We start from the raw sequence: 13596 nt of genomic DNA on the forward strand, positions 1-13596 counted from the left end.
TGCTTGTCCATCTGCATTACGTTAAATTTAGATTTTTTTATTTATACAAAAATCCGCGTAGCTTTCTCTTTAAGTAACGCAAAAAGTGTAGAAAGCAAACGATGTGCGAAATGGTAATTAAATTATAAAAAAAAATTATAAAGCTTTGCGCACTGTGTGGCACGACGAGGCGCAGACAAATACTGCATAGCGAAGCTCTTAGTTATGTTACTTAAGTAAGCAAGTTTGTAACTACTGCTTCATATTGGTGCATACTGGATAATTTATATTAAATTGACCTAAGTTGTGTTGTACTTTGCACTTAGTTGTAGTGTCTTAGCCTTATATCTGTTTCTTTTCCCATAATTTGATGATTTTCTTTCCTTATATTAAATAGCAACTAAAATTGCTAGAAAAAAATTTAGCAAGATAAATAAATACATACACTGATATCTTCATTTATACTAAATTGGAGGTGTTTACAAAATTATGATAAAATCCCTCGCAGCTGTGTAAATATAAACTCAAAAATCGATTGAAACTTTGCATAAATATTTTGATTTTTTCCATAACCACTGTGTTCATTTGTATTGATATAAAAGCACAGTTGGATTAATTTATACAATTTCGATTTGCCACTTTCTTGCTCGCTAAGTTCGAGCTTTACTCTCTTAACATGAGGAAGTGACACCAAAATTATGCCCTATACTATGAAGTAGTAACTGCTGATCCAAGTAAAGATACGTTTTGCAATAGCCTCGAAATGGATCACCCTTTATAACCGCCTTTTTTCACTTTTTGATTTATGCGAGTTGACTGTTCGATTCACCACTCTTTAATATTTACCTTTGAACAATGATTTGTGGACGTAACTTTACTGCGTTCAGATTATTGATTTTGAAACAGTTATCTCTAAAGCTATAGCATAGTTTCCAGTCTTGTAAACCGGTACAGAAATAAACTTAGACAACCAAGTCATATATACATACTATAGTATATACAAACATAAGTATATAGTATACATATAAGTACATATTTTCAAAACTCTCGATTTACGATACAATATCATTTCATGGGAGGTATAACAAGCGACTAGGCAAGACAATACAAAAATACATAAAGTGGCTAAGAAAACAAATAAAATCAGCACGCGTAAGACCTGATAAACAATAGGAGAAAGCACACCTACACTACCAACTATATACAAACGAATAGTGACTAAATAAAGTAAAGGCAGAAACCATGGAGTGACGCCGCCAATAAAACAACAGCAAAGCAAAAATAAAAGCAGAAACAGTTGAAAAGCATCATTATTACCGCTAGGCAAACAGCTAGACCTGCTTGAGCCGCTGGAGCACAATGGGCGGCGGAGTGGCTAAAATGAGAATGACCACATTATACAAACAGCAGACGCTCGCTCAGCCCGACGCGTTGCCCTGAGTGCGAGTAAACATTGGCCGCTAAAATAAAACTGCGCCCAGTCTTTTCTAAAATACGAGCCTGCTGTGCAACAAAATGCGTCAGAGCACGCTGTCAATAACAAAAACCATACACATAAGTATATAGCCAACGTAGGAAAATATACGCTTCTAATGCACTGGAAAGAAATTCTAATTCTTTCGTTGGCAGAAAAAAGGCGCACCAAATTTATTGCAGTACGTGCCACAATTACTCCAGCTGTATGAATATCAGCTGTTATACAACGCCAGGCGGCAATACGCATCACAACAATTGCTGCTGCTGCTGCATACAAATGCATTTGCCAACGCATGGATGGCGTCAAAATCGGTGAGCTGAACAAACCAACGTCAGCGGTGCCGACAGCAAATGGCCAACACCGCGGCAACGTAGCACACGCGTGCGACTGCAATTGCAACCAGCTTAGTGGCGATGGCAACAGCTGCAGCCGCAATATGGTGGTGAAAATAATCAGCTAAAATAATTAAAGGGAAAACACGCAGCGCCACCTGCATATATGTGTATATGTATGTGTATAGAAGCCGTTGAAAGCTGCCGCCATACGGAAGTGTTTGTAGTTCAAGCAGATTTTAGTAAAGTAAATTCTAGAAAAAGCATGTGAGATGAGAACAAAAATGCTACAATTTGCTTATTTTCGAATGAAAATTGAGTTTGATATATGTGAGTGACGAAAGCTTGGGAGCTGAATGCGAGGTTCAATGTATGAAGTTTACTTCTTTTAACGAAAATTAGTTGGACAGAAGGATCGTATATTTAGTAAATAAGTGTATATTTTAATTTAGGAAAAAACAGTTTCGAAAAGGTTCTGTAATGTTTTCGAAACTCTCTTTCCTTAAAATAAATGTTCTGTAAAGATTTTCGAAAACTTTTTATTTTCGAAACTTTTTCCAAAACGTTCTGTAAGGATTTTCGAAAACTTATTGAATTTCGAAACCATCTTTCCTTAAAATAAATGTTCTGTACAGATTTTCGAAAACTTATTGAATTTCGAAACTTTTTCCATAATGTTCTGTAATGATTTTCAAAACTTGCTGAATTTCGAAACTTTTTTTCTATAAAATTTAAAATATAAATTTAATTATTATATGTTATCCTTTTGTTTTCATAAACACTCACTGCGGAACTAAACCCTATATGTAGGCAACGTTTTATTATTGTCTATTGAAATTGAAATTATTCCAATCCAGCTATAACAAGTTCTTCTAAGCTCATTTTAAGTGTAGGCAAGATTATATTTTTAGCTGTTGCCTACAATTTGGCAAATTTCATCAAAGTCACGAACCTTACAATAAAGGCTTTTATTATCCATTCTGCATCGGAATCCATAATTTCTTAGTCTCCAAGCCATACCTATAAACGATTTTTACAATAGCCTACTTGAAGCCCAAAAGTGCTCAGAAAAAGACAAGATCTATAATTTTTGAAAGCAAACAAGCTTCAAGTAGCTCCAAGAAGGCTTTTTGGGTTTCTAAATTATCGACTATGTGCTATTCTAAGCACTTTTGGTTAAAAAATAGAAATTATAGTAGAAATTATTCAAACAAGTTTTTTTTAATTATTTATTCATTCAGCCACTCATTTCCATAATTTGCGTTTAATATATAGCGTAAATATTATTGTCACGCTAACTGATTAAAGCCTTGACTGCAATTTGTTGAGCTTTCTGAACACTTCTGGTGGATGGGGGATTTCCCAAATGCGTGATGTATGTAAATGAAGTTTAGTACTTCATAAATCTGGTGAGTGCCTACAAATAGTACACAAGAGGTGGCGCCACTAATATGCCTTTGGCGTGTTATATTTATATTTCCAACAATATTTGCTGACTACCTGAAAGTGTGCTACACTTTCAGAAGCCATTTTATTTATAAACTCGTTTTTTCCTAATATTGTGTTTTGATTTTTTAAGCGTTACTCTGATTAAATGTGCGTCACTGTGTTGAGAGTTATATGGGCATGTGTATATAAATATACATAAACAGAGTTTAACTTTTTATTTATTCGAACTTTTTTTATTTATTCGAAACTTTTTTATGTACAAAAAATACAGTATATATTTAGTACAGATATGATCCTAAATAAACACATACTTACACGCGTGTATATATAAGCGTTTTGTTAAATATTTATTCTTTATCCACCGTACCCCAATATTTGCTTTTTTCCGATTCAACGCTTTTGCGTTACGTGTGCGCGCGACCACCCATCGTCGCCGGTGGTGTTGAGCCGGTCAAAATCAAATTTACCCATCAGCGATACAGCCTCGCTCATTACCGTGCTCATTATGGCTGTCATTAACGTCAAGTGTATTAAGTGTCTGGTAGCATTAATTTTCAGGCATAACTGTGCCCATTTTGCGCCTACTCCTAAACACACACCTTTTCTTATAAATTGTGTTGGATATGAATAAAGGAGAACAAAAGTCGTCGTTGAGAAAGTTGACTTATAAGTATTGCGGGTGAAAGCTTTCGGCGGCAACTTTGTAAAGCCACAAAGTTTCGGTTTAATGGCTGGCGTAAATATTGTCTAGTACTGGTTAATTGGTTATTTGTATAAAGAGTAGGGGTTCATAAATTTTTGCTGATTCCAAACAAAGCTTTTTTCTTCTTTTTTTTAATCAGTTACTACACTGTTCACTCTTTCTAAAGAAGATAATTCTTTAACACACGCTTTACCACATAATTTTTTCTACATACAAAATCCATATTTTTATTGCTTCAGCTTTTAAATTTCACTTGTTCACACTCTTATCAATAAAATTGCTTTACTCATGCCCGTAATAAAGTACATTGTCATATATGCCAGCAGCACACAAATCCCAAAACAATAATAAAATCTCCGAAGATATTGACTCGTGCGCATAAACCACTTAAGTAAGCCAGTACTTAAGAGACTGCCGCAAAACAAGAGAACATAAAACTTGACAAAAACAAAAATTATAAAAATGCCAGTGTATTTTTGCCACAAAAGCCGTTTGAGGCCTGCATAAAATTTATTCCTGCCGCAGTTGGTGAATGAAAACCGAAATTTAAATGGATTTTAAAAATGCAAAATTTAGTTACAGCTAGACGAAATTTTTAATTTTATTTGTGGGTGTTCGTATGTAAAAGTGTGTATAAGCGATATATTTAATCTGTGGTATGTGCTTTGTAGCAAGCTTAATTGATTTAGAAGTAAAAGAGTGGTATTTATGAATTCAGACCGAATATTGATTTTTAACTGCTTGAGCGTTCGTTGAATTGAGCTTTGAATTGAATTAAGTTAAAATCGAATTTGTTGACTAGAGCTTTAGCATTTAATTCAATTCAAAAATATTAGAAATTCTAAAGCTTTTACAAATATTAAATCAATATGTTTCTAGCGAAAGTCCTTTTTAATATTTTTTAAATATTTTCCAAATTTCATGTGTATATGAAGTTTATTAAGGCATATCTGGTTTATAAGTTGAGCTTTAAAAAAACTTGGCAAAGTTAAAATTAATATTTTGATTACACTTACCAATTTTATGCTTGCATATTCTCTAAAATGCGTGAAAATATTGAAATCTACTCTATTGAGTATTTTCTATACATTTTTCTATTAAAAAAATGTTAAGGAACATTTTGTTTTAATACTATTTCCCATTATTATCTGAAACCTATACATACTACATTTATAAATATGTGGTATCTACATTATAATCTCATCAGAAAAATTTTAAATTAGAGATGTTGAAGTGTGTAACTTTCTTCCATAACCAGCTCATGCCGAAATTCGAGCTTTTAAAAGCTTCATTCTTTTTTGCAAAATCAGAAATATTAAAGAAATTTTTTTCAATAAAACTAATGCTAAATACAACTAAATACAAGTACTTTTTAATTTTTTAACTTGTTGATAAATTTTTCAAATTTAATACAGGTGGCAACTTCTTTAATTTTTTATATACAATTAATTTCCTAAATTCAACAAATTTCATAAGTTCTTCCTAATTTTTCAATTTGTTGAAAGTTAAACTTTAAAAATTTAATTAAGGTGGCAACTCCATTCAACTTTCTAATAAAACTACTCCTAAATACAAATACTTTCATAAGTAGTTTTTATTTTTTAACTTATTGATAGTTTAAATTTTTAAAATTTAATTAAGGTGGCAACTACTTTAATTTTTTGAATACATTTAATTTACTAAATTCAATTAATTACACACTTATATATTATATTACATTTTTTAATGCTTTATCTTGTTCGATAGTTTAAATTAAAAAAAATTTAGGTGGCAACTTCATTAAATTTTGTATTAAAACTAATCCTAGAATCAAATTGTTTCATAAGTTCTTCTTAATTTTTCAACTTATGGTATATGTAGATGGTAAATTAAAAAAAATTTTTAAAGTGGCAACTCCAATCCAACCAATATTTAATCTTAAACATTAAAGAATTTTGTGTAGAATTTTCAGCCATTTTATATTAAAATTTTACTTACCATTTATTTATAAACAATTTTTGGTTAAGTGGCAACACCCTAAAACTTGTACTTAAGCTGAAACATATTGAAGTTTAAATTTTTCATCCACTATACATATGTTCAAGTATGCAAAATTTTACTTGTCATAAAAAATAAAATAAAGTACAAAAATAAATTAGGTGGCAACTCCACTAAATTTAATTTTGGTAATAAATCTGCAATAACTACGCCTACTAGGTGAATGGATTATCTTTCTTACATTGTTCAAAATTTTTTAATTATTGAAGAGTGGCAACATTTTAACAATATTAATAACTCTCCGAAATTATTTGCCATATTTTTCATACATTTTAAAGAACTATAACATATATGTACATACATATATGGTATTTATTGAATTAATATGTAGCAATATTATATTTTGCCTTCTTATAACCTGCCAATAACCTGGCATTGCTTTCAGAAGCCGCGACACCGAAATTGCATTACGAACCACCTGCACTCAGCCCAATTCCCCTTAAGCAACGCCATCCGCTTTGTAAATAAAAATCGCGATAACTTTAAAACCGTAAATTTTATTGAATAAAGCTCATTATAGTGCCACAAAAGGCGAACTTGGTGGGTAGAGTAGTTGGCAACTTGATAAAAGATAAAAATATTCAAATAAATCACAGCACATGCAACCCAAGTGGCTCAGTGCACAAAGCTTATCTTCTTTCGGAGCAAGTTGCTTACTTACGCTGGCAGCTTAACTCACACTGTGTTACAGTTTATCGACATAAATCGATTTAAAATTGGTTCTTAATACGCGCAGCAGCACCACGCCACCCGATACGCCCCGAACGACAAGTGATATGCCACGCGCACGGCAGCAGCGCCAACAGACAGCGCAATGAACATTCAGCGAACCCCGAATGAGCTGCCTTTGTGGGTTTAAGTAGATTGATGGCTAGTTGTTGTTGTTACTGTTGCTAACATATGTGTATGCACATGTTGCAATAATAAAAGTGCAACGAGCCGTGAAGGTTAAACGACACTTACACATACGCAAACGCAAACTGATGTAATCACACATATGAGGGTCACATATCTTGCTGTGTGTGTGTGTGATTCCGCATAAGTGAGGTAACAACGACGAAGCCAAAGAATTATTACTTTGCTGGCGTATTGCGAGTGGTATCTTTATGCTTGCAGCAGACATAATGCTGACAGGCAGTGAAGAAGATAAAGGGGGTGAGGGTGGACAGCGTCAGCTCGAAAAATTGCAGAGCAATGCAAACTACTCACCTGCATCAGGGAGTTGCAAGTCACTGACGGCAGACAACTTGCAGTGGCAAGTGGCAAGCTCGCCCGTCGACAGGAAATCGCTGAAAGTAGCTGCAAAAGCAACAACAATGCGGTTGACTAACGGGTCGTTGTTGCACGCCTGACTCCCTGCTGCTTTTGTGGCAACAGCAGGTGCTTATCGAAGGTGAAATGAACTATGCTTTGTTGTTGCCTTGCCTGCTGCCACACTATTGGGAGTTTTGCAAGCTCAGCGATAAGCTGGTTTGCATTTGGGACAAGCTTTACACACACACACACAAGCCGAACACAATATCACACGTGCAATGTGGCATGCGGCATGCAATGGGTCGACCGACCTCCGTGCACCATCTTTGAGTGGCACGCGAAACAGGCGAGGGTTGCGGGAAGTAAAGCGCGTAAATTTTCTTGGTTGAAATGGGTTTTAATGAAATGAAGTCAGTGAAAAAATGGTTACATTAGCGGCAGTGCATGCACAAAAACAATAACGAAAACCGATATTGATGTTGACAAGCGGCCGCGCTGACAGCGTTTTGTTATCGTCATTGAGGTGTGAAAGTGCACAGGCAGAAAAAAATGCGATATTAAATATGAGTGGAACTGGGGCAAGGTTGCTGCAGTGCAGTCAGCTTGTAATGTGTGCATAATTACTGTTTTACAGCGAGCGTAATGGGAGCTGATAATATTTTATTAGCTAGATGAGGTTGCTAGCAATTTGATTAAAATAAAATTTTAAATTTTTTAAAATTATTAATTTTTAAAATACGTTTTTGAAAAGTTTTAATTAGCTCTTCATTAAAATTTCAACGAAAAGTACAATAAATGGCGATAAAAAGTTGCTTTATATATAGTTGTCTTCGTTGTACTGCGAGGCGTATGAGCAACATTTGCAGAGATATTTGAAAGTTATTTCTTTCCATATATTTTTACACTTGATGAATGTTTATTTTAATAAGTCTTATAATATCTGATGTAAACATATATCGAACACAAAAAACGATAACTTCTTCTAACACTTAACAAATAAAAAGTCTTCATACAATAACTTAAGGGGTCAGTAGGGTTATCTGGCCTGTTTTGTTGACATTTTTTTCATAGAAATTTTTATTCCACAATAGAACTTTTTTCACGTATCATGGCGTGTATCGTAGAGTGTATAAGCAAATTTTTTCGGAATTTTTTGATAACATCTGTCGGAGAAATAGCTGGGCGAATGAGATGCGTTTTTTTCACTAGCGGACACGATTTCTCACGTTTAGATCATCCGAAACTCAAAAACCCAATTTATTCTTAAAAAGTACGTGAATGGTTATCCTCCCTACTAGAATCATGAAAAAATTTTGATAAATAAAAAAGTAAGGTAGTATTTTTTTTTTTAATTTTTCCCCATGTTTTTTACATAAATTTTGACAGCCAGGCGTTAAGCAAATCGGTTGAGTAGTTCGACCGGAATCATGTGCGGCAGTTTAAAAAGGTGTGCGTTTAAAGTTTGAGGTGAGGCACTCCGAGCGCTCCGAACGACGAGCGGTATTATTATTTTTGGGCCTTTTTCGAAACCTTCCAATAGTAAAGTGGGTTTCTACATGAATTCTAAGGGTATAAGAGAACAGAAAATGCAAAAAAAAAAAATTTTTGAAAACAGATTACCCCCTAATTTCGATCAATACCATAAATTTATATGTTAGCTATAGCTAGTGAATAATTTGTTCGCAGATTATAACATTTTTTAGACTATAATGCACGTCGAATTGTATGTACATACACATTTTGAAATAAAAAAAATTTCCATACAAGAACTTTTTTCTGGTCGTACAGTTTGTATGGCAGCTATATGCTATAATAGTGCGATATTAGCGATTTCGACAAATTAATAGCTTCTTGGGGGGAAATAACGTCTGCAAAATTTTAGATCGATATCTCAAAAACTGGGTGACCAGTTCGCGTGTTTACAGGCAGACAAATGGACAAGGTTAAATGGACGCAGTTCGTCACGTTGATCATTTACTAGTATATATGTATATACTTTTAGTACCTCCCATGTTTCCTACTAGATAATACAAACTTTTTTTTAAACTTCGTGGCAAATTAATATGTAGGGCTCAGTGCATTATAAAAACCAATAAATAGATTGTTCTACATGGCATATGAGCAACTTTTCAGCAGATCTTTCATAATTACTATTTCGTTCCACTTATACTCAAGTGTGATGAGTATTAACTCCAAAAATGTTTATGTTTAAATATAAATCGAATACTTTTGTAATTAAAAAAAATATAAAGAAAATATTTTTTTTTATAGAAAAAAAATGGTCAACGTGTCGTATGAGTAACTTTTTGAAGTGGTCAGTTGTATTTCTTATTTATATTTATAATTTAAAATTACTAAAATTTGCGTTAAAAAATGTAAAATTAACGGCAGAACATTTTTAAGTGTTTAAATTAATGAATTTTTCCCCCTTATTCATTCTTTCAAAGCATATTAATTTAACATGCAAACTGTATTGTTGAAATATTTTTTTTTTTTTTGCAATATTCTGTAGCACACTCTTCTGAAGCTTAAATTTTTTAAATATTTTTTTTTATTTTAATTTTCTTTGTTTTATTATGTTTTAATTGTTTAATATTTTCATATATTTTTCCCCTTTATTCATTCTTTTTTTGTATATTTTTTTTTGCAATATTCTGTAGCACACTCTTTTCAAGCTTAATTTTTGCTATAAATTTTAATTTTTATTTGATTTTGATTTATTTAAATTTTTTTATGCTCATAAGCCTATCATGTCGAGTAGATTTTATTTCAAATCTTTTTATATTGCTTTCCGCCTACATTACCTTCTAGTGTGGTAAATTGTACAGTACAAAAATATATGTATGTACAGTATTTGACTTTCTGTTTACCGCTCTGTTTCAAGAATACATCAATTTCAGCCTAAGTCTATACCGCTGATTATGTAATACTTTGTAATACTTTAATGCGATTGTGTACTTTCGCACTGCTTATGCGTTTGTAATATGTATACATATGTACATATGTGTATTTATGTATTTGTATGTTATGTGAATATTTATCTGCTTGGAGTTGTGGTAATTACATGAAAAAGTAATTTTCTTATAAGAGAGAAAAGAGAAGGAAAGTTAAATTAATATATATTTCATATTTAACGCATTTAGAGTATATTTAACATCATTTCAAATGAGATATAACTAAATATTTAATAAAAAAAATTTAAAAACAAAATATTTCAAATTTTCTTAATAAATTAATATTTTATCTAAAACTCAAATTACAATGATAGCTCAACACAAATTCAACTCGAAATGTAATACAAAGTGAAATACAAAGTTAAACTAAATTATAGTTTAGCTCGAATTCGAATACACACAATTATATACAAACTTTAAAGGCCTTTTCTCAATGTCTGGTTAGCAGTCATCTGTCAGTTAAGTACTGATTAACTTAACCAATACTACTTTTTTTGGTAAATAACCTTTTTTTTAACCAGAACTTAATTGAGAGATGATTACAAACCAGGTATTGCGAAAACGGGCTTAAGCCAAAAGAACTCATACTTTAAGGTGAAACGAATTACAACCTAAAACTGAAACTCCAGAATATATGTATGTATAACATATAGTAAAAATCAAATTTGAACCCAAATTCGGAAACAAACCTCAATGAAATATTTAGTGTTTAATATACGGCTAAAGCAAGGATTTAGCTTATCCAGTTTTAAACCTAAGAAATTTGTTTCTATAAATTTGAAAAGCATAAAAAATTTTTTTCACCCTGTACTTTTATGTCACTAAATATACTCAACAAAGTGAGAATATTTTCATTTCTTAATCCTCAAATGAGGTGCAAAAGGAAATCATATATTTGTGCTAAAAGCTTCTTAGTCTTCTGCATTGTTGCATGTGAAAAAAATAACTGTAAGGCTATACTGGATAATGGTAACATTTTAATATGGAGAAATTCCAAAGTCTTAGCTTAAGCATATCGGCACTTGAAATGCAAAATAACGTAACACCACTTTTTATAAGTTTACAGGTGAAGGAAAAATGATGTAATAGAAACCACTCATATTGAAACGAAATTTGAGTTTTGGTTATAAAATGATTATATATCGGTTATCATACACTCAAATTGAAACGAAATTTGAGTTTTGGTTATAAAATGATTATATATTAGTTATATCTGAAGGTGGAAGCTTGAAGTTTTACCATATCACATGTATGTATAATATGATGTAGGGAAGCAATAAGTAACTAATTTTAATTTTTTTTTTTTTTGATGGCACGTTGGTTTGCATTTCAGGTGAGGACATGTAGCTTCGAATAATACTCAAAGCTGGAAAACAGAATATAGATATTTTTAAAAAGCATACGCACATACTCACATATTTACATACAAAACATATAATTCAAAGCAACCACATAATTTAGTCTAAGTTTAACCACAACTATGTCATCATTCAACAGATTTTGTAACATTTTCCGCTTTCTTCACTTTTTCTCTTTTCATGACATTCACAACTCGACACGCTGCTGCTACTCATATTTGCTGTGGTTTCGTGAACTTCGTGGAATAAACTATGCTGCTGCGCCATCGTTGCCATAACAGCCGTCCTTGAGCTTAGACAACACCGTGGAAACGTTGCTTATCAAGAACGAAGGTGATTTCATCAGCGTCGAACAGGGTAAAGAGACATTAACGGCAACTGGTGCAACGGCAGCCGGCACAGCGGCGCACGCACGTAAACGCAACTCACAACAGTTGCAACATCCACCACATCATCCGGCCGCACATCATCAGCACACGACTGCCACGCAGCAGCAACAACAAAAACGCGATGAAAATATGCGACAATTGTTGGATGTGACGAATACGTTGACATTCGAGGAGTTGCGTGATTTTGAAATGCGGTGAGTACGACTAAATGCTTTTGGTTGTAGTGGTATGGGAAGAGGTAGCGTTCGGTTAGGGTTAGCAAATATTTAAGCCAATCTCATTTCCGGTGCGTGAAGACGTTGGCGTGCGGTTGACAGCAGTAATGTGTAGCATAAATGGATTTTATAGAAAATATCTGCTTTACTTGCTTACATAACTATAAGCCGGTATATGTATTTGTATGCTAGCAGGGCCGGGTTGAATTTACGGAAGCAACTAAAACAAGCAACATTTAATGCAGCTAAAATTAACTCGATGAAAGCGGAAAATGTTTCTTCTCTTACTCAACACTTTCGGTTTTCTTTTGTCTATCTTCATTGTTTCACTTTTATTTTTTTTTTTGATCGGTTACTTGCCACGCTTAAGGCAAACTCATTCGCCGCATGCACGCGATCGCAAAATATGAGCGCATTCACTTAGGCAGAAGTAATATGAGGTTGAGATTACCTGGTTAAGCGTAAAGGAAATACTTTCGACATTTATAGCACCTACTCAGAGAAGACTGTTTGTGCTTGCTCGTAGCGCGCCGTGGCAACATTGTCTTACCTTTAACGGCGTTGAGCACCGCGGCGTCGTTATATGAGCCCATAATTTCGCCAAAAGCGCCATTTAGCCATTAAACTCATTGAGGTGTTGCATATGAAGGGCGAGTGTTTGCGCGCATTTTTCTTTTCCATTGCGGTGGCGGAAATTAAGTTAGAGTTTTACGACAGTTAAGGTAATGGCGCTGAGTGTACGTGGGCCGCTAACGGCAGTAATTTGGCGCTGCGCCAAATATTTTTTTATGTTTTAATGGCGGTAATGGTGGCAGCTAAAGTGGTTTCAATGTTGAAAAAGATTCTTCTAAGTAATTGTTTAGTGTGATAGTTAGTTACATTAGTGGCGATTGTGCGGAAATAATAAATTATATATTTGATTAGCGAGAGGGTTAAGTTAGCGATGGAAACTAATGAGTTAGGAAGAATGGAGAAAGCGTTTATTATTATTATTTTAAATATTAGGTAAGGTTAAGTTAATCTGGCAATTCAATAAGCCAAGCATAGATTAGTTTCGGCTCTTTGCGGTACCGGATGGAGTTCAGTTGAGTAGTCAACCTTTGGAATGCCTGCATTTGACGGTAATTTTAACAGACTCTGGCCTCACTATCGATACCTCCTCCGGTGCATCATACCGTGGAGACCCCAGCGTAGTCTTTCCAATGCGTGACAAGTGCACCAGAGATGCTCCATTGTTTACCTTGTGTCCTGCTCTAGACATTTCCTGCAGTCTTCTCAATCTGTCAGCCCCATCCTGCGGGCGTATTAACTGAGACATTTACTTGGAGTCAAAATTTTGTAATTTTCGACGACTACAATTTTATGAAATATTTTACAAATATGAAAATTTTGTAACTCTAATTCGTGAAACGGAAACCTCAAATATCCCACAGACGAGCTTTCGATCCT

At 33.6% G+C, this 13596-nt stretch overlaps 1 protein-coding gene across 4 annotated transcripts in view; it reads left to right on the plus strand.

The window, feature by feature from the left end:
- The window catches only part of LOC120771041, a 239612-nt gene that overhangs the window by 188837 nt on the left and 37179 nt on the right, over nucleotides 1-13596 (plus strand). For all 4 annotated transcript variants that reach the window (XM_040098836.1, XM_040098837.1, XM_040098838.1 and 1 more), the window contains one exon: nucleotides 11825-12126. In XM_040098836.1, the coding sequence (XP_039954770.1) occupies nucleotides 11825-12126 (302 nt within the window). The remainder of the gene's footprint in view (nucleotides 1-11824; nucleotides 12127-13596) is intronic.

This window comes from Bactrocera tryoni, chromosome 3, assembly GCF_016617805.1.
Source record: "Bactrocera tryoni isolate S06 chromosome 3, CSIRO_BtryS06_freeze2, whole genome shotgun sequence".
Lineage (NCBI taxonomy): Eukaryota > Metazoa > Arthropoda > Insecta > Diptera > Tephritidae > Bactrocera > Bactrocera tryoni.